Source organism: Phyllostomus hastatus, unplaced genomic scaffold (assembly GCF_019186645.2).
Source record: "Phyllostomus hastatus isolate PE091 unplaced genomic scaffold, TTU_PhHast_1.1 phas_scaffold_55, whole genome shotgun sequence".
Taxonomy (NCBI): Eukaryota; Metazoa; Chordata; class Mammalia; order Chiroptera; family Phyllostomidae; genus Phyllostomus; species Phyllostomus hastatus.
In genome coordinates this window covers 4,166,261-4,193,554 of record NW_025334035.1, presented here as the reverse complement: position 1 = coordinate 4,193,554, position 27,294 = coordinate 4,166,261, and the positions used below count along the sequence as shown (strand labels likewise).

The 27,294-nt window shown below is 49.7% G+C and overlaps 1 protein-coding gene, 1 long non-coding RNA gene and 1 other non-coding gene across 14 annotated transcripts in view; 1 reads left to right on the top strand and 2 right to left on the bottom strand.

Moving 5' to 3' along the window:
• Positions 1 to 692: 692 nt before the first annotated feature.
• CHD3 (chromodomain helicase DNA binding protein 3) lies at positions 693 to 26,163 on the bottom strand. 11 transcript variants are annotated; one of them, XM_045824419.1, is made up of 40 exons: positions 25,874 to 26,163; positions 21,235 to 21,347; positions 20,591 to 20,761; positions 20,215 to 20,339; positions 18,451 to 18,734; positions 18,084 to 18,214; positions 17,756 to 17,906; positions 17,397 to 17,590; positions 16,868 to 17,101; positions 16,488 to 16,691; positions 15,745 to 15,956; positions 14,905 to 15,036; positions 14,413 to 14,512; positions 13,806 to 13,997; positions 13,438 to 13,638; positions 12,929 to 13,066; positions 12,525 to 12,646; positions 12,204 to 12,377; positions 11,930 to 12,071; positions 11,569 to 11,700; positions 10,843 to 10,960; positions 10,498 to 10,622; positions 10,053 to 10,284; positions 9,589 to 9,755; positions 8,956 to 9,133; positions 8,455 to 8,520; positions 7,899 to 7,984; positions 7,621 to 7,754; positions 6,963 to 7,107; positions 6,397 to 6,559; positions 6,155 to 6,276; positions 5,916 to 6,051; positions 5,704 to 5,805; positions 5,396 to 5,524; positions 4,896 to 5,004; positions 4,569 to 4,701; positions 4,022 to 4,263; positions 2,810 to 2,973; positions 2,438 to 2,564; positions 693 to 1,958 (listed from the first exon to the last, which is right to left on the bottom strand). In XM_045824419.1, the coding sequence occupies exons 1-40, from the start codon at positions 26,136 to 26,138 to the stop codon at positions 1,718 to 1,720; spliced, it is 6,336 nt and encodes a 2,111-aa protein (XP_045680375.1). In that variant the 5' UTR covers positions 26,139 to 26,163; the 3' UTR covers positions 693 to 1,717. The 11 variants fall into 11 exon arrangements, with proteins under 11 accessions (XP_045680375.1, XP_045680380.1, XP_045680378.1 ...); XM_045824424.1 differs by having other exon boundaries at positions 4,068 to 4,263; XM_045824422.1 differs by having other exon boundaries at positions 17,397 to 17,572.
• Positions 7,357 to 7,496, bottom strand: LOC123809542. Its single transcript, XR_006784020.1, has one exon. It is a non-coding gene; the product is annotated as a small Cajal body-specific RNA 21 (non-coding RNA).
• The window catches only part of LOC123809327, a 24,595-nt gene continuing 22,931 nt past the window's right edge, over positions 25,631 to 27,294 (top strand). Inside the window, exon 1 of one of the 2 annotated variants that reach the window (XR_006783989.1) lies at positions 25,631 to 25,789. This is a non-coding gene — a long non-coding RNA (uncharacterized LOC123809327). The remainder of the gene's footprint in view (positions 25,790 to 27,294) is intronic. The other variant, XR_006783988.1, reaches the window with a different exon arrangement.

The window sequence follows — 27,294 nt, the reverse complement described above, 5'->3', positions numbered from 1 at the left end:
GTTCAAATATTTAGCAAGCCATGGAAGTCTAACCCCACCCCCACAGCTCCTTTGCAAAAAAAGTACTTCTGCCGTGGCTGGCATAGCTCAGTGGATTGAGCGCGGGCTGCAAACCAAAGTGTTGCAGGTTCAATTCTCAGTCAGGGTACATGCCTGGGTTGCAGGCCATGACCCCCAGCAACCGCACATTGATGTTTCTCTCTCTTTCTCCCTCCCTTCCCTCTCTAAAAATAAAAAAATAAAATCTTTAAAAACAAAAAAAAGTACTTCTACACACTTGAAACTAAACCTGTGGAGCTTTGGTGACCTCTACTGACTCTTGTGGGAACTATGCAACTTGAAGGTGGAAAGGATGATCAAAGGATGAATAGAAGGCAGTTCTGAATCTCCAGGCATCCCTCCCACACTTGTTGGATGAACCCTGCTCTCTCTAATCTCAACCTGAGGCCTGTGTAGGTATCTAGCTGGTCACCCTCCATCTCTAAACTGAGCTCATCACATTAGGGTTGGGGTTGGAAAGAGAGCCTCAGAGTTTTAGTCGATAATCCAAGAAAATAAAAATGAGAAAAAGGTAGTCACAGGATTTTTTTAGAGAAAAAGAACGATAATATGAAATGACAGAAAGCAATACCATTTCCTTATCCCTCCCCCCAATCAAAGAACGCCCCCACTCAAAAATAACAAAGCACACAGAAAGGAAAGTATAATTTATATGTACAACCAATAAACCTGATACAGAAGAGGGGACTGGGACAGACCAGGAGTGTGAAAAGAGACTGGGAAAGGGGCAGCAAGAAAGTGAAGGGGCAGCAAAGAGGAAGTGGGGGGTTCGCCATGCAAACTGCCACTCTCCTCAGCCCCTCCTGGGGAGCAAGTTATGTCCATGTCTCCCTAACCTGCCCTTATTATTTTGCTCTGGTCCCAAAAGTAAAGTAATCCCCTGATTAGGCCCCCTGCCTAACCCACTCAAATTTAGTCCACATTCAGGCCTTCAGGATGGAAGGAAGTCCTCAAAAAACTTGAGCCCCAGAGGTGGGGGTCCCCCCAATACCTGGCCCATTATGTTTCCTCCTACCCTTTCTAGGTTACCTGGGTCCCTAGGGCAGATTGGGAAGCTCCTCTTTGGCTTGAGGGAGTATCGCCCAACCATTACTCTCTTTGTAGGGGTAGCTCTCGGCCCCTGTGGAGGGGGTAAGATGCCCGACACAAGATGCCAGTACACAGGAGGTAACTGAGCCAGTGAATGGCGCCTTTATTCTGAGGCTGAACAGCAATTGACTCCCTTGTAACTGCTCCACACTACTTGAGGAGAGGTAGGGAAAGGAAACATGCAGCCACCCCTCCTCTTCCCTTCCTCCCTCCCTGGGCTCATTGTCATCCCTATCTAAAGTCCCCCTCCTCTCTTCAAAGCTCCTTTCCCCCACCAAAGTTTCTAAAGGCCAGGCAATGCTAATCCCCCACTTCTGCACAAGATGGAGCTTATATTATATTGCAGGAATAAAGATTGGGGAGGATCCACTTCTTTCCTCCCCACAACCATTTATTGAGAAGCTGTGTATGTTTGGCAGTGGAGGATAAAGGTACTTGGAAGACCCTGCTAACCCAGACCTCTTCTCACCAGCAGTCTTCAAAGCATGGTGGGAAAGGTGCGCGGGAGTGGAGAAAGACAAAGGGCTCTTCTTGAAGAGAGGAGTCACAGAGAGGGACAAAGGGGCTCCTAGCCCAGTGGTGGCCCAAGGGCTGGGGAAGGTGGAAGGTTGGCAGCAGGCCCCAGAGCCTGAGCTGGGGGTCGACCTCGGGCACGGGGCCTGGATGATGGGCAGGCCTGGGATCCAGTCAGTCGTCTATACAGATCACCTCCCCGGCTCGGGGCTCCTTCCGATCCAGCCCGTCTGACACCAATGCTCCCACCATTTCCTTCTCCTTCTTCACCAGCACTGGAGGGCCGTTGGTGGCGGCTGTTTGGGCAAAGGATAAGGAAGTGTCAATCCCTATTTCTCTCCTAAACATCACTTTCTGACAACAGTATACTCTCATTTCCAAGTCACCTTATGCCACTTGCAATTGTCTGGGATACTGGTAGGAAGACCAGGGCAACCCCTCTCCCTGATAGTCCCCTTTGTGCCGCATGATGGAACACATGTTCCAACTCTCACTATACCCCCTTTTCATTCATATTCTCTTTCCCTGAAGTAACACAGATGGAGGAGGCTCAGGTAAGAGCTACCAAGCTGTAGAACTACCGAAACCCTGAATGAGGTTTGTGACAAAGGAAATGGAAGAGAAGCTAAGAAAGTGTGGGAAGAAGAAAGCCCAGAACAATTTCTTTCCATAAAACACAGGGTACTTCCAATGCAATGAGGTGGGCTGAAGCAACAAAAGGGTAGCTGAGCAGGGATAAGCTCAGAAAAGGAGGAATGAGAGGAAGTCAGCTGACCTGTGATGAAGGACCCTGCGGGCATCTGGCTGTAATTGGCGCCTGCGGCGGCCAGGGCCCCTACGGGAGCGGGACTGAAGGCTGCCCCGTACCCCGGAGGTGTAGCATAGGGACCTGGAGGAAACACCTGGAATAGAGAGCAAGATCAGGTTAGAAGGTCTACAGTCCAAGAGGAAAGAAACTGAAGGGAAAACATTATGGGCCAAACTCCAGAACTACTGCAGGGTATAGCATACAGGCATGGAGACTCAAGGGTGAGGAATATGGTAGAGTGTATCGTTTTTCCATACTGTATAGGATTCAATGTACGTGTATGTATATGTGCAGGAGGAGTACCAACAGGGGAACGCAGTTAGAGGGAAAGGGGGTTACCGGTGTGGGGTGAGGCTCCGTGCCCTTGCTGGCCAGCCGGCTGAGGATGCTGCGCTCTGACATCTGAAGGCGGGCTGCGATGGGGGGTATTCGAGACAGCGTGGCTGGCAGGCGGGTCACGTCTGCCTTCATGTCGCTCAGCAATTCCTCCAGCTGGTTCAGAACTGGGGCCCGGGCCACGGAGAAAGAAGGGCAAGCAAGAGAAAGACAGGCAAAGGAAGAGATGGAGCCAGGAAAAGAGATGAGGAGTCAGATGGACAGATAAAGTCAGAAAAAGAGAGCAAGAGGACACAGATGTCAAAGAACCAGAGAAGAAAACGACAGAAATAGGCAGAAAAAGAGAGTGACTCGGTGGAAGGGGAGTAAGTGTCAGGTAAAGAGGCAGAGAGACCAGATCACCACATAGAGAGATGAGAGAAGAAAGGAGGAAAGGGATCATGGAGAAAAGGGAGACAGGGGAGGACAGTAGAAGACATGGGGGCGGGGAGTTGTCAGAACATCCCGTACTGGAAGAGTGAGGTTTTGGGGTTGGGGATGATGGGAAGGAAATAGTCAAGAGGCACGGGGAAGTGGTAAGTGGTGTCAAAGATTTAGGGATCAAGGTTTTAATATATAATGGGGGAGGGTGGTTAGAGGGTCAGCATTACAGATTCAAGGAATTAGAATAGGAATCAAAGGTTCCAAGAGTCAGTCACTACATCAGATAGGATTAGACGGTTAAAGGGCTTTGGAATTTTATATTTTATTTTCAAGGTAAGAGGGTTTGGGAGGAAGGGGTGAAGGTCAGAGGGACGTTTCATGGAGTAGGGTCAGAGGGTGGGATGATGGTAGTTTCTGCCTTGTGGGGTGAATGAGATGTGAGGAATGTGATTTGTGGGATTGCAGATAAGGATTTTTGTGGGCTCTACACAGGCCAATACCCCAGGGAGGGTGCTATTAGCAGTATGGCAGGCATGTGGGTCAGCAAAGAAGTTCTGCCCTTTAGAGATGATGTGCAGTCTCATGGGGTTCTGGGGAGAAAGTCCCTCTTTTAAACACCGATGTGAATGCTACTGGGCATAGATGAGGCCTGGCTGCACAAACCCTAGAGACTAAAAACCAAGGGGATGTCAGGTGGGTCAGGGGTGGGGTTAGAGGTCAGAGGGGGATGGTTCAGAGGGAAAGGGGTCAGAGGGGTGGGAAGATTTTGAGGGATGCGGGGTGAAGACTTACGCAGCGTTGTGGGCCCTCCCCCGCGCGGGGCCGCCGCGGCCCTTACCCTTGTGCAGTACGGCGTTGGCCGGCTTGTTCCCCGCCAGCGACTCCTTGGAGAGGTGCTGGTGGCTCTCAGCCAGGCACTCGGCCTCGGCGAAGCGGGCGTGGAGGGCCATGGCGGGGTGCGCCGGCTCCTGCGATAGATTCAGGTAGGCCGCCCGCCGAAGCTGCTCCTCAATCACCAGCGCCTGCTCCAGGAGCTGAGGGCATGGGGAAAGGAGATTAGTGCAGGGACCTAGCAGTGAGTGGGTGGATGGAAGGCGAGAGACAGCACTGGAGAACACACTGCCCTCTCTGCTAGCTCAGGGAACCCCCAGCTCCACACCAATACCACCCCTAGCATCAGCCCAGATCCAGACCACAGTCCCAAACATAAGGTTACACTCTGCTCTTGGCCTCAAGCATCACCACCACCCTCAAAGTGTTAAACCCTACAGTCCAACCAGTGGGCCGACCTCTGGCCCAACCCCTCTTCAACATTGTTCCCTTCTTCCCTCATCCCCACCTTGAATCTCCGGGCCAGAAACTTATTTTTCATCTCCAGAAAGTTTCCCTTATTGGCTTCAGTTTTAAATGGCTCATTGATAATGGCAAACTGAGCATCGTTCTGGATGTCCTGCCACCGTGCGTAGCCATGGCTGCCAGTGAAGGAAGGGGACCATCAAGGAATTTAACAGGGCAGGGTTGGGCTATGGACACTTCTTCCTTTTAACTTCATCTCCCCCAAGTGTGGCACTATGCCCCCTTCCCTGGGTGTGGACACCTCTTCTCTGTGATTCCCTTTCCAGGTTGAGAGAGCTTTTTCCTTTCTTGTATTTCTACCAAAGGATACAGGACAATCCCAGCCAGAAGCCAATAGTCATGTCTTCGGTGCCAGATCTCATTGAGTTTCCCTGAGGAAATGGCTGCCCGTTCCTCATTCTGCCATAGTGTGTGAAGCTCTGAAAAGAGAATGGAAGATAGATGAGGTATCAGGAGTTTTCAAACCACATTCAGCCCAATTAACAGGGAGAGATGAGGGAACTGAATAGTGGTAGAGAACACTAAGAGCTCTTTATGAGAAACAAGTCAAGGTTAGGGTAGGGCTCGGAATAAAAGTAGTTACAAACAAAGTTCAAGTTAGAATTAAGAATAAAGGTATGATAAAGATAACTTTGGAGTGAGGAATACACTTAAGAAGGTCTGAGGGCAAGGAGGAGAAATAGCATGCACCATTTCATGGGCAGGCACTTGGAATTAAAGGAGCAGAAAGCTGCTTCAGGCAAAATGAGAAACCTCATAAGGATGAGTAAATCCCAGTGAAAAATAGGTGGCGGTAAGAGGCTCCCCCACCTGTGAAGCCACCATCTGCAATATTGAACATGAACCGCGGCTTCTCTGCCTTCTCCTCACGTCGCCCATTGGATCGAGGCTCATCTCGAGGAGGCCCAGGTCGAAGCTCCCGGCCCCCTTTAACGTCTTCTGTTAGGGCAGATGGAGCCAAGTTCATACCTCAGAAGTCTCCTTCCAGGTCCCAAGACTACATACACCCTGTACTATTTTGGGTCTTGTAATAGCTCTCCACCCAAGGCATTTGATTGCCCAGACTCCACCTCCCCTGATTCCCTCAGGTACCCAGGTCCAGTCTTTCCACCCATTACCTCTCTTGCCCAAATCCCCTGTTTCCCCTTCCGGCCTCTCCCTGTGTTCCTGTCCATCCAATGGCTTCTCCTCCCCCCTCTCTCCTGGCGTCGACTCTGTAGCTGTGGAAGGGGGTAAGGGACAGGAAGGGAGGATGTCACTCTCATTCCCTGACCCTAGAAGAGGGAACCCCCAAATTCTAAGCCCATCACCCATAAGTCTATGCACCCACCTGACTTCTCTCTGTCCCCCCGGTACCCAGGTTCAGGCTCTATCTCTCCAGGTACCCCTGGCTCCTCATCCTCTAGAGGAATCTTCCTCGACTCCAGCCGCTCCCCAAGTGATAAGGCGGGGCTGGGGGCATCAGCCTGGAAGACAACAATGGGTCTGGATGAACTGGAGGGCTACCAGACACCTGGCCTCTAAGATCCCCCCACTTTCTCTCCTCAGGGGAGCCAGGGAACCACACACTTCTGTGTCCATCTTCTCCCCAATTCTGCTATTCTTCTCTGGCTTCTCCTCCTGGTTTTCAGCTTCATCCTTCTCAAGTGGTGTCCTTATGCCATCTCCTTTCTCACTTGGAGCTGGAGTAGCTACAGGGGGAAAGAAGAATAAAGAAGGCAGAAACTCCCCCTTCTTGACTCCAACCACTCTGTGTCTGGTCCCATCAGATACTGGCCTCATCTTCTCTCCCGCCCTTCTGGCCCAATTACCAGGTTTAGAGGTGCAAGGACTATTTGTAGCAGAAGCCTCAGGGGTGGTGGGAGACGTTTTGGTAGGAGACGAGGCTCTGGAGGAGCGCTTAGAGTCAGCACTTGGGTCAGGCATCAGCTCAGGCATCGACCAGCGCCCATTGATGTGCTCAAACTCCTGTACCTGAGGGGAGAGGAGGAGTTGTAGACGCAGAATCTGCTTTGGCAATAGACACATAGGACACTCCAGTCCCCTCTGTCTCATCTCAAACCAGCCTGAGCTTGGAACTCAGGAATGCAAGGCAGAGGAGTGACAGGGCCCAGGAGGGACAGGGCACAGGCAGTCAGCTTGGTTCTTTTTTTTTTTTTTTAATTTATTTTAGAGGAGAAAGACAGGGAGAAAGACAGGGAGAAAAACATCAATGTGTGGTTGCCTCTTGTGCGCCCCCTATGAGGGGACCTGGCCCACAACCCAGGCATGTGCCCTGACTGGGAATCAAACGGGTGATCTTTTGGTTCACAAGCCAGCACTTAATCCACCAGCCAGGGATCCAGCTTGGTTCTTTCACTGAGGGGAAGACTGATACCTTTTTCTTGACGAGAGACATGACGCCAATGCGGGTCAACACTTGCTGACGACTCAGGCCCTCCCGAGGGACCCCATCAGCAAATGTTTCAGAGCCGTCTGCCCCGGGCTCACAGAGATGGCGCATGAACAAAGACACATAGGCCCTAAGGAGCATGGGGGTAGAGGGTGGGTTAGAAAAGCCTTGAGCCGCACAAGAATTACAGAACCCCTCAACCTTAAACTCCCCAGGTGCCTCCAGGGGTCCTCCCCTGAGCCTCTCCAAATCCTAAGCCCCATCTGCCCCTCCCCTTATTCTTCTACTGTCTCCTTGGCTTTGGTACTTTGTTCGTAGGCCCCATCAGTCAGCTCTTCATCCTTTCCACCTGCTCCCTGCCTGGTTATTGTGGCCAAGTAAATGTGAGGCGAGGACAGTCCAGGTGATGCTCCTCTCTTAACCACCTCTCCCACAGGGAAGGAAGCCTGGCCTCTCTACTCTAAGCTCGTCTGAGGGAGGGTGGGTCAGGCTAAGCCCACCCTCCAGGAAACCGAGCCAGGAACGGCAGGGAGCATGATGATCAGTTGAGTAAGATCACATCATATGGTGGCCAAGAGGAAGAAAGTAACACCCAAAGCTCTTACCCTTTCATCCAACTCTGTCCCGTATCACCCACACTCACTTGAACTCCTTCTCAGTCTTGCCCCTTAGGTCTCGCACCAGCCACTGAGTGGTGAAGGCATCTTGCGGCGGCATCCCCCAGCGCATCACAGCATTGAGGAAAGCCTTCCGCTGACGGGTGTTGAATCCCAACACCTGAGAATGGGGGAGAGGAGGGAGTGGGTAATGGTGTCCAGGCATCTCATTTCTTGGTCCTTCCTCCCCTCAGTGACTCAATTTCCAACCCTCAACTTTCATTTTCTTCTTAGGGAATTCTTGGGGCCCGGACCCAGCTCTCACCTCAATGTTGCCCCCAACTCGAGCCAACAGTGGAGGCAGTGGCTTATCCTTTTCATTCCGGAGCTGCCTCTTTGACTGTCGACGCCCTGGGCAGGGGTGACCCCAGTTAGTAGATCCACAACATCTTCCACCCCTCAGTCCTTCCCAACACCCCATTCCCACAAGATCCAAAACTCAGGTAGGGCCTGTGTCATGTCTGAGGTATTTCTAATTTTCTTCCAAGCACTTTCAGAACTACTAACTCAGTAGGTCTAAAAGAATCAAGTGATATTGAAAAAATTAATAGTAAACACTTGATGCAAGAAAAATTACTGATGGGAATGTAAAATGATGTAACCTTTCTTGATCTTTCATTTAGGAATCTAAGCCTGTGTGGTTATATACTCCAAATTTTAACAGTGGTGAGATTAGGGATATTTCTTCCTTTCTGCTTATCCATAATCTTTACTTTTTTTCTACAAAAAAGCATTCATTTACATAAAAACAGTGGGCTTAAAGGACAATACGAAGTGAAATGGGAAGAGATGTGGTAGAAAGTCAGGAAAACAGATGCTACCTTCAGGACGCTCATCAAAATCTTCATCCTCCTCCTCTGATCCCACCGAGTATTCCGACTGGTTATCTGAGAAGGGAAAGGGTGCAGTGGTCACTGATGGCTCCCTGAACAAGCCCCTTCCACCTGGACACCTCCTGAGGATGCTGGATGACTGCCCGCAGCCTAACTTTGGGAGGACCATATATCATGAACCATGTCCACTTACCACCCACCTTGTCTCTGGGCACCTCCTGAATCCTGTGTAACCCACAAAAACTCCTGGATGTCCATGTGAGCCCTCCACAACCACCAAGTAGCTTAGATCACCTGCAAATCCTCCTGGCCTCTGGGTAGCTCCTACTGATCCTTCCTAATCTCTTTCCCTTTTAGTAAGGAAAGCCCTGTCCCCTAGGCCTCTCTTTCCAACTAAATGCCCCTAGCCTCCAGGCCCCTCCTCACCACTCTTTGCTTCTCAGTTTCTGCATGGGGGGGATGGGGCGGGCAAGGAGAGACAGTACTCACCTTGGTCTTCCTGAGCAGCATCATTGTAGTTAACTTGCTTGCGAACCCGCTTGCCCTTGCCAAGATTCCGGGCTAGGTCTTCCTGTTGTTGTTCATAGTGATGCCTCAGTAGCTTTTCCCAGTAGTCAGGATCCACATTCTCTTCCTGTTTGATGATCTCTCGTTCGATCTCCTCAATCTGTACAGCAACAGGATGAATGCTAGTGGGTTCCCTTTTAACCCAGGCCTTTCCTCCTGCCTCTTAGTTCTCAACTCTGTGTAAATTTCCTGGACATTGCACATTTTTCTTTTCCTTATCTCTAACCTTCAATACGCTTCTCCTCATTATTTCCCTTTCCTAAATTCTCCTCTAGTACCCTCTGTGTCCCTCCTGCTCTGTCTCAGAAGGTACCCTTCCATGTTTATCAGTGCTTTCTGTGCCTAAGTGTTTCTCTAAAGTCTAATATCACCCATTAGACTAAGAAGTTGTTTGTGGTCTACTACTGCTCTTTGCTGGGCACTATGGTAAAAGATCGTATTTTAAAAAAAGAAAAAAACGAGAGGAAGGGGGATCCTCCTACTTCAAGGTCCAGCAAAGGAAACTGCCCTTTAGAGTCAGCCCAGGACAGACAGCATCTAGGCCCAGCCTCTCACCTTGTCTTCCTCCCGCACCACATACTGGGCCACCTTGAAGGAACTGAGGTATTCGTTCATGTTCTGCACGTCTGTGTCCTCAGTTGCATCCTGGTTCCGGTCCAACAGACGAGCAATGGCCTCATTGTCATAGTGAATCACACTGCTATCCTCCTCCTTGTTCTCCCCTGTTGGAGATGAGGAACAAGAGGGAACTCTTGAGTTCCAACCAGAACCTCAGGCAGAACTTTTAAAAGATCACAGGAAAGCATTCTACTTTGCTTCCTTTCCACAGGAGTTCTAGAGAAGGCTCTTTCCCCAGAAATCAATGTAGCAATTTGTTGTTTTCAACCCTACATATTAGGAAAGAGGCCAACCTTCCTCCATAGACTAAACTGAGGCGTTTGTCTTCAAGGGTTTCAGAAGAGAAGTACTCACAGGAAAGCAGGTGCCAGTTTCCAGGGAGCTGCAAAAGAGGTTCTCACCCTCATTTTCGTCCTTAAATAGCTCCTCAGTGCCAAATTTGAGGATGTCATCCAGCTCCTGCTTGGACATGGAGCCTGCCTTGGAGCCCAGCCCAGGCCGTACCACCAGATGTGTGAGCATCATCTTTCTCTTGGCCACTTGTGTGATTCGCTCTTCCACTGATGCACGAGTCACGAACCGGTAAATCATTACTTTGTTGGCCTGGCCAATCCTATGAGCCCGGCTAAAAGCCTGCAAGGGGCAGAGAAAGTGTGGATGGGCCAGGGGAGTAGAGGAGAAAATGCTACCCACATGCTCAGGAAGGAGGCTAGCAGGAAAGTCTTCAACCACCGCCCCTCTCCCCTACCAAGAGGTTTATTTCTGACCCCAGAACACAACACCCTCCTCCGTGAACTCATGTGTCCTTGCCAAATGGTGCAGGAGCTCTAGGAGGCGAGTTCCCACCTGGATGTCATTATGAGGATTCCAGTCAGAATCGAAGATGATGACAGTGTCTGCAGTGGCCAGATTGATGCCCAAGCCCCCAGCTCGGGTCGACAAGAGAAAGCAGAATTGTTGGGCCCCAGGAGCTAGGAGGTGTGAATTAGGAGATCAGGCTTTTCTTGTAGCCAGTAATTCAGTCTACCTGCTCCTAGGTGTTCTCTGACTATAACCAACCAACCATGTCCCAAACTCAAAAGCTCAAGTAGCTAATATCCTCCCAGGCCAGGCCCCTCCCAGCCCAGCACCTAGGCACAGGTTCCTCAGGCCTCCCACACACAACAGGAACCAAGGTATCTCCCCACTTACCATTGAATCTATCGATGGCCTCCTGCCTCAGGGCACCAGTAATGCCACCATCAATGCGCTCATATTTGTAGCCTTCATAGTCTAAGAAGTCCTCTAGTAAGTCTAACATTTTGGTCATCTAGAGCAAAGGAAAAGAAGTGAGTCCAGAATGAGGAGGCAGTGGTGTACCCTGTCTGCTCTGACTACCCGTTTACTCTCTCAACCTCAGTCTTTACACTTGTACCCCTGCATTCCCATTTCCCCTGGTGCTGTTTTTGCCACCCCCAACACTCCCTCATTCCACATTTTTGTCAAAACTTCTTGCTTTCTCCTAAGGCAGAACATCTTCTCTGAAACCCATGAAAAGGTTTTAAAGGAACCTATGAGCCCCCTGAAAATCTGTACACAATTATATAATAGTGCAGCTTTCCTCAAGTGTGGACCCAGAGCTTTCATCAGATTTCCAAAAGGTCTGTGCTCTCCTCTCCAATAAAGTTAAGAAATAGTACCAGTCCCCAGAGACCTCCTTGAAGAGGCAGATGGTTTATCCTCTCCCCTTTCTCTCTATCTGACTTAAAGAAGCTGAACTACAATTTACAAAGAAGAGATCAGAAGCCAAGAGGAACTTAGCTATACTAGAAATTCTTAAGGGTGTAATCTCCTAACTTTTCAAACTATGGCAGGCATAGGAATGAAAGAGATAACGGATTAGTCTGATGGTGAGAATGAGCTACAGGGAGGGGTCACCTGTGAGAAGATAAGCACTCTGTGTCCTTGCTCCTTTAGCTTCCGCAGCATCTTCTGCAGTAGCATGAGCTTTCCAGATGCCTTAATAAGTGCCCCACCCTCATAAGCCCCACTGGGGAGTTTTGGGGACTCCTGAAAAAATGGAGAAAGGAGAAGAGAATCAAGAAACATAGCCCTGTATTCTGACTGTGCCTAGGAAGCTAGAAGCCCAAATCCAGTCTCCACACCTTTTAAATTCCTGCTCTTCTCAGAAATCCAGTCCCCCTGGCCTCCCAGCCCAGCTTCAGTTAGCCCTGTGCTCAATCCCTCCACTTTTAGAAAGCCAGGCATTTATTAATCAGTTCCCAGCTCTTGTATCTACCATAGCAGCCACAGGAAAGAGGTATGGATGGTTGCAGCACTTCTTAAGATCCATCATGATGTTAAGCAGAGACACTTGGTTCCCACCACCTCGTGAATTCAAGGCCTCAAAATTTCGAGTCAGGATATACTTGTAGTATTTCCTAAAGACCAGGGTGAGGGTATAGAAGAGACATAAAGGAAGTAATTATGATGTTGCACTTGATCACCAACTCCTGGAAGGCTGCCAACAAATCCCCAACCCCCTAGTCCAGGTAACCCGCCTTGCATCTCACTTCTGCATGGGACTTAGCTCCACTCGAACAATGAGCTCTGTCTTCGCTGGCATGTTCTTGAAGACATCAGCCTTGAGCCTCCGCAGCATATGTGGCCCCAGCAAATCATGCAGTTTTTTAATCTGGTCTTCTTTGGATATGTCTGCAAACTCCTCTAGGAAGCCCTCCAGGTTGCTAGTAGCCAGGAGACAAGAAAATGAACAGCTGTCAGGTTCTTTGCCCCTGACCTCAGGCTCTGTTGTTCACTTCAGATGAATCCTCCACCCACTTGCTTTAGCCCCTGCCTCTCGTTTTTGCAGACTACCCTATGGAGCTACTTACTTAAACCTCTCTGGGGTAAGGAAGTTCAGCAGATGGAAAAGCTCCTCCAGATTGTTTTGCAATGGAGTCCCTGTCAGCAGTAATTTATGATCTATCTTGTAGCCATTGAGGACCCTGAAAAACTAGATAATGGGGCAAGGAAAGACAGGAGAAAGGATCCATCAACAGCAAGTGGTTGGTGCAAAGTATCAACATTTTCCTGCCTCCGGCTTCCATTTCCTTCAGGATTAGAGGCCCCAAATCCCTAGTCCTCACCCTCTTCCAACCTGAACTTCTCCCCAGAAGTTTCCCAGGCATCTTGCCTCCTGGACTAACAAAAAGTCCCTGGAACTTAAAATATTTTAGGACTAAGGCAAGTAGGAATCCACAACCTCAAGATTCTAAAGTCAGGCTATCTCACTCACCTTGGACTGGTTGTTTTTGAGTCGATGGGCCTCATCCACAACGAGGCAGGCCCAGCGGATGGAGCCAAGTGCTGCCTGATCAATGGTGATAAGCTCATACGATGTCAGGAGAACATGGAACTTCACTTGTGCCTCCCTCTGCCAACACAACATCATCCATTCAGCTGCCACCAGACATCCCAACACCTAGACCTCCACCCCCATTCTTTACCAGGACACCCTGTCCTGATGATGATTCCCAAAGGGAGCCAGTGATCCTGTCCTCCAACTCTGACTCTATGCAGGGTTCACTGAACATGGTCCCAAAACTTTCAACACATGCCCAGTATTGACAGATCCATGCACACCCCTGAGAGTATCTCCTACATCTCCAGGGTAGGAATGTAGAGGCGTGAGGGTGGGTAAAGAAGGTAGAAAGCTGAGTAAGGAATAAAGGAACTGAAATCCTGGTTAGGGCAAAGAAATGACAGATCTGAAGATCTTAGAGGATGTGAGGGAGAGGGGTTTACCTTCATCTTAAAAGCTTTCTTGCCACCTTTGATGGCATTGTCTTCAAAGGAAAACTCATTCTCACGAATGATAGCTCGGCTGTCCTTATCACCCGTGTACGTCACCACGTAGAATTTGGGTGCCCACATCTGGAACTCCCGCTCCCAGTTAATAATAGTAGAGAGTGGGGCACTCACCAGGAAGGGACCCTTTGTGTGGCCCTGGGAGTAGAGGGCAGAGGAAACTATTAGTCTAGGTTGTATACCCCAGTTCTCTGCCTGCCACACCCTCCCCCACATCCTATGCTCTCCTCCTCCACTCCCACATTCCCCAGTCCAGGCTAGGTGTCGGCCTGGCCATCCCCCTCAAAGGCTCTAGAATCCAGCACCTCCTTATAGAGTGAGTAGAGGAAGACGATGGTTTGTATGGTCTTGCCCAGCCCCATCTCATCAGCCAGAATGGTGTCAGTGCCCTGGGCCCATGAGAAGCGTAGCCAGTTCAACCCTTCCAGCTGATACATGTGCAGTGTGCCTCCAGTGGCTGTGATAAACCGCGGCTGAGTCTCGTATTTCACTGTAGGCTATAGAGTCAAGAAGTCAAAAAGCTCAATGGGAACTGTCAGCTGTTCTGGTCTTGATCTCCTCCTTCCCCCCTCCTCCCTGGCACTGATACCAAGTTGGATTACAATTCCCTCCACTACAGCCTGAGCTCATGAAAGTTCTAGTCTTTAGTTCCTCCCTCTCATTCCTTAAAACAACAGCCAGCAGCACTGTGAGGAAGGAAACTGGTTTAAGAGCCCTGTGTGCTGCTGTCTGTAGTGGTTCTCCCATTCTTATGCCAAAATTCCTAGCCACTCTTAGGACAAGACTGAATACTGAAGGAAGAACTACTATTCAAAGACATTGAAACTCTGGGACATTCTTTCAGTAACCCCTGGGAAATACTCCATCACCATGGCTCCAGAAATGGGAGAAAGGCCAAGTGAGAAGACTTACATCGTTAGTAGGAGAATTGGGAGGCCCATCACCCTGCAACTCCTTCTTCTTCTTCTTATACTTGCGGGGCTGGGCGGGGTCCTCTCCCATAATTAGTTCTCTGGCAAAAGAGTGGGTCCTGAGTGAGGCCTGGGCCTTAGTACCCCTTCTCACTCTTCTAAACCAGTTCTAGACCTGTCCCCACCTTCCCATAACCTACATTCTCTACCATTTCCTTCCTCCCAGGCTTTTTACCCTCACACCCCTTGGATTTCACCTCTACAGCTAACCCTCCTTACTCCTGAGCATCCTCTTTCCCATTACTAGGTTAAATCTCTCATCCTCATGCTGCCTTTTCACCAACCCTAATCCTAACCCCAACTAACCTAGCCCAGAATCCCAAAGCCCTAAATTCTAGATTGGGTCTGGCCCTACTGCACCTCATTTTACGTTGGAGATTTAGTTTTGTCCCTATCCTCAGGCTCCCTCTAACCCATGACATGGCTCCCTCACCGGTGTCTCCAGTAGCTTTGCTTATGGTCTTCATATTCAGGGATGTTCATTTCATCTTCCTCCCATGTAGACTGGTCATACGGTAAGTCCCTCCATTTTACTAGGTAGTGGTAATTCCCCTTTTTATCCACACTGTGGGACAGGAGGAGAAAAATAATGTGGATCACAAGTAGGAAAAAGCCGTAATAAACACAACTATCAGCAAACACACATAATTTGTCACCTAATCCTTAATGCTGGCCACTAGAAGGAAGTTCAGAATGGCTGAAACACTACTTTAGCTTTTTCAGGATGGCTTCCTAAAATCAACTATCAAAAAACACCCCTAGGCTTCAAAACCATTTGTTCATCCAATCGGTATTTACTAAGCATCTACTATATGCCAGGCACTGGTGATTTAGCAGTGAACGGAACAGACAAAGGATTCTATTCTCATGAAGCTCATATTCTACTGGGGAAGAGAGCAATGAAGTAGAAAAATAAATATATACTATAACATTAGGCAATAGTAAGTACAATGAAGAAAGAAATACAAGAAACACTGAATGAATCACATTTTCCACGCTTTGCTTTCATGCCTGATACCCAGACTCAGGTGTCATTTCTTATGCTACTAGAGATTAAAAGACCACAATGACAAAAGAGTCAGTGCTGGGCTGGACTTTGCTCCTGGTTTCTCTCATCCTCACGGAGGAAACAGGACCAAAAGGACTGAAGCTACAGCAGGAGTTATTCAGATAGATCAATTATTTGGTTAGTTAACAAATTACTAGCATGGGGCCATAACTGCAACTAGTGGCATACCCCAGGATCAAGGCCTTCCCATGGACCAAGATTCACCTGTGGTTGATGATGCGGTGAACTGTCATCCACTCTGGCTTGATACCAAAACGATAGTACTTCTCCTCCATCTCGGCATAGTGCGGATCTTTCACCTTGCGCTTGTCGCTCTTCCCATCATCCTCACCAGAGCCATAGTCCAGGGGTGGGGGTTCATCCATGTCATTCTTCCGTTGGTAGTTTCGGTACATGACCAAGTGGAAGATTTCCAGCTGATGAAGCATAGAGGAAGTAGAGGGGAGAAATAATCCCATCATCCAGAGAGAACAAAGAGAAGTGGGAAGAAGCTACCAAGGGAAGTGGCATGGAAAAGGAAGCTATGAAAGGGATGTGATGAGACGCATAATAAATTAAAGCCAAAGCAGGAGAATACAATGAAACAGACAGAACAGAGTCAGGATGTGGGTGGGGATGCAGTAAGCAAAAGGAGACAGGGAATAGATTTATTCAGATTGAGAATACAGGTAAAACATGGTTAAAGATAGATAAGGGAAGAGATGGAATTAAGGAAGACTATGTTATATCTAAGGGAAAAAAATCTAACAAAGACAGACAGAAAGGACTAGAGACCCAAAGCACCACATATGCAAACTAAGGAAGTAGGTACAGTGTGAGGACCAGAGGCCTGAAGTGAGGGAAAGCAAAGTTTATATATATGAAAGAACAGAGAACAGAGGGGTGAGAGACAGTGAGAATGGCAGCAATAGGGTCACCGGACAGGGGGAAAGACGAGACCCTCGTACCTGAAGCTCCTTGGCCCAGGAGCAGTGCCAGTAGGATAGTCCTACCCACTTGACAAAGAATTCTCGCTCTGATCTGCCTTGAAGAGGACGAGGAGGTGGGGCATCTGGATTCCCATCTGCCTGTTGGGGGGCTGGCATTGCCACGGGTGGCTCCCCCCACCGCCAATGCAGGATCTTCTGCACACGGCCTTTCAGCACAGGGCACTATGGATGGACACACACGAGGAAGAGGAAGGAAAGAGGCAGAAAGAACCCATCAGGGGTCCCACCAGGAAATCAAAGGCTAATTGTGGGGAGTAGAGAAAGAGCTAAACATCTGGGACCCAGAGATGGGGAAGGAGTTGGGCTGACAGTCAACACTGAGAGATGGGTACACTCACTGTGCATCGGGGACACAGCCATTCACCGTTGGGGATGTCAGGCAAGGGTGGGTTCAGACAATGAATGTGGTAGGAGGAGATGCAAGCGTCACAGCACAAGAGCTCCCCACCATCCTTGCACACACGGCAGTACTCCATGTGATCATCTTCTTCCTCCTTCTCCCCTTCTTCTTCTCCCTCCTCTTCATATTCTTCCTCCTCCTCCTTGGCCTCCCACTGTACCCCCTCCTTCTCCTGGGAGGCCAAGGACAGACACAGAGACAGAGAGACAGAAGAAAGGAAACAGGAGTGAGATTGGAAAAAGAGGCAAAGATGGAAAATTGGTGGGAACAAAGGAACAGGACATATCAGTCTCTAAAAATGTTGATGTGGGAGGGCGAAGGGATGAGAGAAACGAACTACAATCCTGGTCATTTAAACATCTGTTACTGATAAACCATCTGGGCATAGGAAGAGGACAACTGAGACAAAGGAGGAAACAGACAGGTGGGTCCTTGAGGGCTGTAAGATGTTGGCACCAGGTACTCACACAGTGGGGGCAGCTCCATTTGCCCTCAGGAGCTCGGTCAAGCTCAGGATCAAGGCAGACGAGGTGGTAGGCACGAGGGCAGGTGTCGCACAGAATAATTTCCCCACCCTGCTGGCACACCTCACAGTAATCCTGGTGATCCGTCTCGTAGCCATCAACCTCCTCCTCCCCGGCCACTGCAGGACAGCCCAGGACTGTCATAAACCCCAGTACAGGCAAAGGAATGGAAAGAAAGAGGGATTGGGGGAGGGGAGAGAGAGAAGGGTTGAATAAAGAAATCAAAATTGAAAATAAGGAAGACAATGAAAGAATGAGAAGAAAGTAAACTGACAGGATCACATACAGCTAACACCTCTTACCCTTTTTCTTTTTCCTTCCTGGCCGGCCTCTCTTTAGTTTCTTGGTGCGGACAGGGCCATCAGGCCGGCCTGAGGCACTGTGGACACTGCCACTGTCCAGGTCTGACTCCTCAGCTTCTGGTTCGGGGCCCTCATCACTCTGAAATACATACTACCCATAGCCCCATGGCTGTCAGGGAGGTTAACTTGATTCCATTCCCCTCCCCTTGGCCTCTGGCTCCCACTCCAACTTCCCTTATGGACCTGTGTATGAACCTCCAGCTCTTGACCCCTCATCCCTGGTGTATAGTGAACAGAGGTGTAGAACAAACAGGGAGAAGCTACTCACTGAGCCTCCTTTCTTCCTCTTGCCACCCAGAAGCCCTAGTTTGATTTTGAGTGGTGCCATCTTCTTTCCCCGAAGCCTCTTGCGTCCATCAGGCACTCGGGGGCTCTTACTTCGCCTCTTATGGCCTGGACCTAAATGAGGAGTGGAAATGAAGGAAAAAAAGCAGAGGTCATGACATTCTGGAATAATGGAGGTCACAGGGGCCTCAGGACTCCTCTGTGGGTTATGGTTTCACTGAGACCCCTTCCTGGAAAGTATTTCTCTTGCAACAATCAGGACTGAGAAGACAGAAGAGTTCTAGAATATCCTTGAGAACATGCAGTTTGGAGAGTAGGGTGACAGTTGTTCGAAGAAGAGGGTTTCTTACCTTTGCCCTCTTTGGTTTTGGCTCTTCGAATGGGTAGGGGCTGGATATCAGCAGCAGGTGGGGGTGGAAGGGCAGGGGATCCGGAAGGTGCTATAGGGGTGGCCGATGAGACAGCAGCTGACACCTGTTCAGCTACAGCTGCAGCTGCAGCAGCCGCCGCCGCCGCCACAGCTGCTGCCGACCCCTTGAAGGGGTTATTGGCACTGAACTCTCTCCACTTGGCCCCAAGGATGGTCATCATCTTAGACATTGGGATCTTAGGGTTCTTCTTAGCAATTAGGGGCCTGTAAATACAGAAGAAGACTTGGACCCTCCACAGATGGTCTGGGAATATTGCCATTTCCCCTCATCAATTAAGTCTATGTACAAGCTAGGATTCCCGAGTGGTGAAAATATGTCCTCTTAAGAATAACATCAGCCCTGACTGGTATGACTCAGTGGGTTGGGTGTCGTCCCATAGGCTGAAAGTTTGCTGATTTGATTCCTAGTCAGGGCCCATGCCTGGGTTGTGGGCCAGATCCCCAGTTGAGGGTGTGTGTTGCAAGAAGCAACCAGTAGATGTTTCTCTCACACATTGGTGCTTCCCTCTTTCTTCCTTCCTCCCCATCTCGAAAAGTAAATAAAATCTTTTTTAAAAAAAGAATAACATCAATTTGAAAATAAGAGATTTTGAAAATAAAAAAAAGATTAAAAGAACAAAAAGTATTTCAATAAAGAAATAGAAACAAAATAAAACAAGTGCACAGAAGGTAAAAAATGATGAAAATGACACCAATAAAAATGCTTTACTTTTAAATGCTACTTTACAATTCATAAAATACTTTCATATACATTATCTTATTTCATTTTCACAATGATACTATCTATGAGTTGCTATTTTCTAACAAGTTTCATGGGCCCCAAAGAAGGATCCCATCAGATGGAGTCTAACAGACCATCCTGTTCTTCTCTGCAGTGGGGTGACAGGCTCTTGTGGGGACATAGGTGATCATGGTGCTAACAAAAGCACTGTCTTTAGCAGTGAGGTGGGTGAGACAGTAGTAATAATGACAGTTGCCAGGTATTAAACACTCCCTAAAAGCCAGGCACTGACTGTACTGGGCTTTCCATTCATTATCCCATCAAATCCCCACAAGACTCCTATGAGGTCCATACTGTGATATCTCTGTTTTAGAAATGTGAAACCAAAGATTAAAGAAGTAACTTGCCCAAGATGATACTAGGACCTGAACTTCAGTAGGCTGACTCCAGAGCCCTATGTTAAAGTACCTGCTCCCTAAAAAGCAACTCTGCTATTTTATACTTTACTTGGGAGCCATTGAAGCCCAGGTCCTGATACTAGCCATGCGTCCTCCATTACTACTGGGGCCTGAGGTAGGGGCCGAGGACTTGATAACTGAGCAAAGAAAACTGGAGAATGCTGATGTTCTCTCTCAGCTCCAGTGTAGGGAGAAGTCATGCAAGGAAAACAAATGCTTGGAGCAAGAGGACTATCAGTCTTCACTATATTTCATCACTAGAGCATTTTCTAACCTAGTGCTGGCATTATGACACGCGCCCCCCAAACCATGAAGCGTTCCTGACTGGGGTCCCTGGAGCCTTAGAAGTCTAGGAATTCGCCAAAATTACATGTGGAATTTTGTGAGTATGTGCTATGAATTTCTCTGGATACCAGTTTCTTAGCTTTTATCATATTCCAGAGGGGCCAAGGCCTCCCCCAAATAAAAAGTGTCTATTCTCAAGGACTCTCCAGTCCCACCACACCTCATGAACTGGCTAAAAGCTTTGTAGTTGGTAAGTGTGTGGTAATCCTCCTCAGAGAACACATGCTCCACATCCTCCAGGCCCCAGGTCAGAAGCAGAGTTGCTGATGACTTCTGTTCTACCTGCTGGGAAAGACCAGGCTTTAGTGAGGTGGGCACCTCTCCAGCTGTTATCCTAGGCCCCCAACATGGCTCCTCTATATACCCACCAGCTTCCCTGGGCTTTCTGTGTCCTTTTCCATTCCATTCTCTAGCCCAAACCCCACCCTTCACCTTTTATAGCCTCACCACTTAAGGATCCATTCCCCCTGGGGCTCTTTCTCCTCACATCTGTCTTTAATACTGATTTCTCCCCCTTACTCCCTAATTCTACTCACCTTTTGCCCCCCATCTCCCTCCCCCTTTTTCCTCCGCTTTGTCTTCTTCTCCTTTTTTTCTCGGTGCTTCCGCCTCCGCTTCCGACCTGGTCCAGTTCCATATTCACTGCCTCCACTCTCTGACTTCTCCCGGTACTCATCTCGCTCAGAGCCAAATTCCTCTTCACTGTCCTAAGGAAGAGAAATAAAAATAACATTTCTTCAGCCCTACCATGTGCCAGGAACTGTTCTCAACACATAACACATATTATCTCTTTTAATTTTCACAACAATTCTATGAGACAATAATCTATTTTTATTTTTATTCATTTTCATTTTTTTACGGATGAGGGAACTGAGGCACAGAGAGCTAAATAAATTGCCCAAGAAAGCAGAGTACTGCTGGGTTCCAAATTCATGCAGTCTACCTCTAGAGCCTGTTCTTTCAACTGCTTCTCTCTGCTAGTCACATAGAAAACTGGGCTCTTCACTAGGTTGTAGTGAGTGATACATGAGATACAGGCCAGCAAGAGTGGGGAAGAGAAGTCAGGCTTCCCTCACTTCAGGATCTGCCCCCAACTGGTAATTAGGACCAGAAAACATTTAGGTCTCTGGGAATGGGTCTGCTGAGTGTTACTATGGAGACAGGAGTCCTTAACACTTACAAGCTTCTTGCGTTTTCGGGGTTTTCCTGGTTTGTTCTCCTTCTGTTTCTTGGGTCCTCGCTTTCTCTTCTTCACACCCAATGCTGAAGGTAGCAGCCGAATGTCATCCTTATCTTCGGAGCAGAGAACACCAGAAAACCTAAGCTTCTAGGTTCCCAGTCTATGCCACCCCTCAATCTCACCCTTCCTTATTTCCTCAGTTCCTACTTCCCACTCTCTAGGAACTCCGGCATTAACTCCTCCACACCTTGACCCCCCTTCACTAGATTCAGAGAGTCTTTCAAGTACTGTGGGATGCTCTGGTTCTGAATGGGAGATCAGGGGTCAGAAGGAAAGAGCAGCCAAACCACTCCCTTCTCTCCCCTCCTACTAACAAGGGACCAAGCTCTAGGTCATGGGCTCTGACTGTGGCAGGTCCTTTCAGTTGCCGCCAGGGCTCCTCCTGCCTTCCCGAACCTCACTTAGCCAGCTGGCATCCTGCCCAGGAACTAGGGAAGCCATGCCCAGCTGCTGGCCTGGCCTGACCCCAACACTTGGAGTGGGGAGACACAAGCTGGCAGCTCCCTGAGCCAGATGCTAAGAAGGGAGAGCCAAAGGTGGACACCTGGGTTCTCACACTAACACCGTGGGGCTCTGACATACTTTTTACAAAGAGGCAAGCCTCTATATTTCTGCAGATGATCACCCAGCCTCCTATCACCCCAATCCTGCCCTGGAGGAAAAGAAATTCTCAGCTGGTCATTTTCACTTCTGGCCCACAGGATCACAATGTCTGGCTCCTTCATTGCACCCTAACCCAACAGTAGGAAGTTTCCACAATTACCTAATTATCCTCCTCCCAAGCAGCCTGGAATCTGCTTTTGAATCTATTTCTATATCCCTGCTCCCTTTGAGAACTCTGGGCCCCTATCCTTTGTCCCTTGGCCTCACCCTTCATTTCCAAATTTAGTTCCAGACATCCTGACCATTCATATGTAAACAGTATGGGAGACCCAGACAAAGATATAGACACAGACACATCCTACATATATATTCTCAAATGCACAAGCATACCCTCACACTGATAAGCATAAATTAAGGGCAGCCTATACCTGCTTGCAGCGGACTAGGTCCCTAACTTCCCAAATGTCTTTTATTTAGAGATTAAGGCTGGTTCTTCCCTGATGTCCATTGCCCCATTCTCCATGACCCCCACCAGTCTGTGGAGACTTAGGAGACAGAGAGTTACTCCATGCAGAGGAAGACACTGATGCCACACAGACATGGAGCCCTGATTGGCTTCCCTCCCACAGCAAGCACTAGACTAACCAGCCAGACCTGTCTTGCTCTGGCAGAGGTGGCTGTTGAAGGAGGGGAAAGCCTGGGCTTGGCCCAGCCCCTTGCTCTAGGACATACAATCCTTTCTCCCACAACAGCCAAGGGAAAATTAGCCACAATTAACGCCTGAGGCCTCAGTTTCCATTGCCTCAGAGTCCCTTCAATGTTACTTCTCTTAACTGCTGCATCCTGTGTCCTCTCCTGCAGGAAGACACTCTGGGATAGGGGGAGGGGAGGTGCCTGCAGAAAGCGACCCCGCCCCCCTCCGTGGGGGAAAGCAAAGTGAAAACACTAATGGGAAATAGGAAGTCAGTAAGACGCCAGGCCTCAGCAGCCAGCTCTCCCTAACCCCAGCGGCTTAGATTATTATGAATATGGAAACCGGGCTGCACCGAGAGTGGCAAGGGCAGGCCAACTGGCTAAGGACCAGGGAAACGGCCTGGGTCACCACTAGCCGGGGGTGGGACACAAGCCCTGAGACCTCGCAGCCAGTTAAATCCACTCCCCACCACAGCAAGAGGTTCCCGAACTTGGGAAGACGATGGTGGTGGGAGAGGCTAAGCAGAATGGCGAGGAATGCAAAGGGAGGGCAATAAGGCAAATCTAAATCCCAACCTCTGTCTCACCAGCCACTCAATGCTGGCCTGGAGCCCAGACGCTCCCACAGGCCCGGCTCAGATCTCGGGAAGACGGCGCGGGAGGAGGGCGGGCGAAGAGCGAAAGGCGGAGCCTGGCAGCCAGAGAAAGCAGGAGGAGTCTCGCAACAAGCCTCGCCTCCTGCCCGCCCCTCTTCTTCTAATCTCACCATCAATCTCTCACACATATATTTATTTTTTTCTCAAATTCCCCCCCTTCCCCCACAACGAACCACCATAATAGGCCTGCTGCACATGCGTATTACATGCAGGGGGTGGGTTTGTATCTTCAGACCTTTTGCAAAGAAACTACCAGAATTTTCCGCACCACCCACAATCATTCCCCACCCCCACCCCCAAGGAATCACATCTATATATTATGTTATATTATTTCTCTAGACTTGCCAGAAGGGGGAGAGAGAAGAAATGAGTTTTAGGCTTCCTTCTCCCTTCCCCCATCAATACGGAGTGCTATTATTTTAAACGTTTAACAACGTAAGGAGACGGGAGAGGGGGGAAGGGATAAAATTGGTCTTCGGTAAGAATGTAAAACAAAATGGTGAGAATCAAAGCAGTGAAAACGAAAAACAACAGAGAGCTCTAATATGCATAAATTCACATTCTATAAAAGGATGAGGGAGAGCAGCCCAAACAAATTTCCTTAGAGAAGGGTTATTTAGCCCACACTTATGGAGACAAATAATGAACAGAGTACAAATATTTTCCCAAAGTTTTACCTCAGAAAGTCATCTAAGGGGTGTATTGGGTCACTCATTTCACTGGAAGGGCTAAACGGGAGATAAAATTGCCCTGGGAGACAGAGGAGGTGGGTTTTCACTTTAAATAAGAAATTTTAAAAACATTTTATGTTTCCTCTGATCTATTCAGAAAGCAAAGAGAAAAGGGGGAGGGAGTATTGACACAAAGACCCTTCTCAACCTCAGATTCTTTAGTGCTCCTCTCTCACATACCTAAATCTGGAATCAAAGACACCCAAATGCCACATTCCAAGCTCGAAATGCAAATAGGTGACAGCTGCCAATCCCCTAACATAACCCCACATCCTTTCTTTCCCCTTTTTTTAAGCCCCTCAGGCTGTTTTTCTGGCATCCTCCCTCCCTACAGTTCTTTATTCCTTTTCCCTCCTGCAAATCAATGGGCTCACTGGCATAACTTTCTAAAAAACTTTTCTCTTTTCCAAAGAAACCTGGTGGTGGTGGAGGGGGCTTTATCCTTATTTCCATCAGACACCATCCTTCTGCCCTCCTAATAAAGCACCTCACACTGCCTCAAAGGATGTAGGCCAGATAAGCCACAGATCAGTGTGACACTTTTACAAAGAACATGTTAGACGTTTTGAAGTTTGGTGCATTCGTGCTGCATGGCACCGAGAGGCTTGGGGGTGTGGATATCCCCTTTCATTACCCAAGCAGAGGGTGAACACCCCAAAGATGCCCGCCTATCCTAAGGAAGACTAGAATAACTTCACTAGGAGGGTGGTCTGAGTGGGGCCATTGCTGGGCCCCTGGTGCGAGGCAGCGTTCTGTCCCCTCCACAACTGGAGGAACTGCTCGGAGTGCGCCAGGGACTTGTCATCCCCAGGAAGGAGTGCTGAGTGATGGTCAAGCTGCAGAACAGCTGGGTGGGCAGTTTACACCCCCCAAAGTGGTTAGGGTGTGGGTGGTTTCAGCGACAGTAAGTGACAGTGAATGGCAGCCACATGAGAGTCACAGCTGGGCAGCTCGGCCACCCCAGACTGACAGGGTCATGGGGGGCGGGGGTGGAAGGGGGAGGCGCACTTGACACAAAAGAGCCTAGAGCAAAAGAGAGATAAAGGAGGTGGAACTGGGGGCATCTGGTTTCCCCAATTCTAGGTGCCTGCTCTCCCTATGACGAGCTGTGGGGAGCAGGGGTAGGAGCAAGTGATTCCAGGAAGTGGTCTGCGTGGAGTGTGGCCACCACCTGCCCCAGTCCTCAGCCGCCCACAAACATTCACACGACCCCTCCCCCACCGCACGCCCCTGAAGTTGGCGGGCACAGAAGTCCCCGCAGGTGGGGGTCCGATGGACACCGCTTCCCCTGCCTTCCCAACTCCTGAGGGGAAAGGCTTAGGGCCACGGTCCGCTCCACACACAGAAACCCCACTTTACCTCAGTTCAACCCCACCCAGGCCGGCGCCCGAGGGGTGCCCGCGCGGCCGCCCCTCCCCCACGCGCCCCTCCCCCACGCCGCCGTCCGGCCGCCAGGGTCTCCGCGGTCCCTCGTTCGGCCAAGGAGGGGGCCCTGGCTTCGCCTTAGCCGTTTCCTGCCTACCCCCTCCCCGCCGAGGGTAAAAAAAAAAATATCTCCTCCTCCTCCTCCCCCGAAAGCCGCGACCGAGTGGCCCGGTCCGCGCGCGCAGCTCGCGCCCAGCGCTCTCCAGCCGGGGCGACAGCGGCGGCGGCGGCGGCGGCGGAGGAGGGGTGCGGCGGGGGAGGGGAGGAGGCCCGGCCCAGCGGCCACCGCCGCTGCCCGCGGGGACCGCTCGGACCGCCCGAACCGCCACGGGCGATGGGCCCGAGACGGCGTTACGCATCCCGGATTCGCCTCGGTTCGGCCGCGCGGTGGGTGCCTCGCCCCCGCCCGGCCTCGCGCGCCCGCAGCTCCTACTCGGGCTGGGGTGGGGGGTGAGTCGGGCGGCCGCTTACCTGGCGGCGGGGGCGGCGGCAGCGGTGGGGGCGGCGGTGGCGGCGGCGGGAAGAGGTGGCAGTCGGGGGGGCTGTGGCGGTCGCGGCCCCGGTCGTGGCCCGGCCCGCGCCCGAGTATTCCCTCGTCGTCGTCTTCATAGTCATCGTCGGCCGCCTCCACCTCCTCCTCCTCCTCCTCGTCGCCCTCTTCTTCCTCCTCTTCTTCCTCCTCCGACACCACCATCTCCTCCTCCTCCTCCTCCTCGTCCCTCAGAGGGGAAGCCATCCTGTGGCTCTGGCCCCCCCACCACCCCCCCACCCACCGCCCGCCCGCCTCCCCCACCGCTACCACCACCTCCTCCTCCTCCTCCTCCTCCTCCTTCTCGGCGGCGGCGTCCTCCTCCTCCTCTCAGCCTCCCCCAGCCCCCCAAACCCCCGGGCCACCCCCCTCCAAAACCCCCACCCTCGGGGCCGCCGTCTGAGGAGGGGGGCCAAACCACCCCCAAAATTTTTCTTGGAAAAAATTGAGGAGAGACTTTTTCCCCCCTTCTCTCCTTCCAAGAGAACAAGAAAGGGGGATTAAAAAAAATATATATATATATATATATATAAAAGTTTTCGACTTCTCTCTACCCCCCTCTCTGTTACTTTAAATATATTTAAATTCTGAGGGGGGCGCTCAGAAATATTTCTCAGAGCTGAGGCACTAAGATGGCCGCCTTGAAATTATTTTTAAAACAACCCCCCCTCCAGCACCGCCACCCCCTCCATAAAGAAAGGGAGAGGGGGGAAAATCCCCTTTTAAAACAAAATGGCTGGCTTAATATTTCATTTTTCACCCCCACCCCATTCTCTTCCCTGTTACACCCCCATCTCCAAACCTCTACTCAGAAACCCACAAATTTCTCCCTTTTTTCATAACTGATTAGTGCACAGATTATTAATAGAGATATTTTCCTTGTGTACTGAGTGTGTGTGTGCGCGGGTGGGGGGGCATGAAGGATTTCTGCATAAAACAAAAATGGCTGCTGTGACTAACTCCCCCTTATAAAAAATATTTAAGGGGGGGCATTAATCAGTACTCATGCTCAGTCTGACATCAGCATAAATTGTTAAAGGTTAACTAGTTAGATACTAGTCCAACTACATTTAATTTTTTTATTTTCTTTACTAGTCTCTTCCTCACCACCTCCCTTCTCTAAAGAAAAGCGCTTTTTTTTTTTCTGAATACTTCAGAAGGGAGTGGTTTGATGTGAAGGGTTTTTTTCCCCTTCAGGCATTGAAAAGGAAAAAGATGAAATATATGTTTATATATAACTCTGTTTCTACATACCTCATTGGAGTCAAAACACATTTAATTGTGTATGTATCTTTCAAGTGAGAAGTGATACTGGATTTTTTTTCTTTCTTTCTTCAAAAAAGTGGTAGAAATCCTAGTGACT

Coding starts and splice junctions, on each gene's coding strand:
- CHD3 (XM_045824417.1), bottom strand. CDS start 26,138: ATGGCTTCCCCTCTGAGGGACGAGGAGGAGGAGGAGGAGGAGATGGTG. Junction 13,067..13,437: donor AGAAAGCTTTTAAGATGAAG/GTAAACCCCTCT, acceptor TTGTGTTGGCAG/AGGGAGGCACAAGTGAAGTT. Junction 1,959..2,437: donor CGCAGGGTCCTTCATCACAG/GTCAGCTGACTT, acceptor TTGCCCAAACAG/CCGCCACCAACGGCCCTCCA.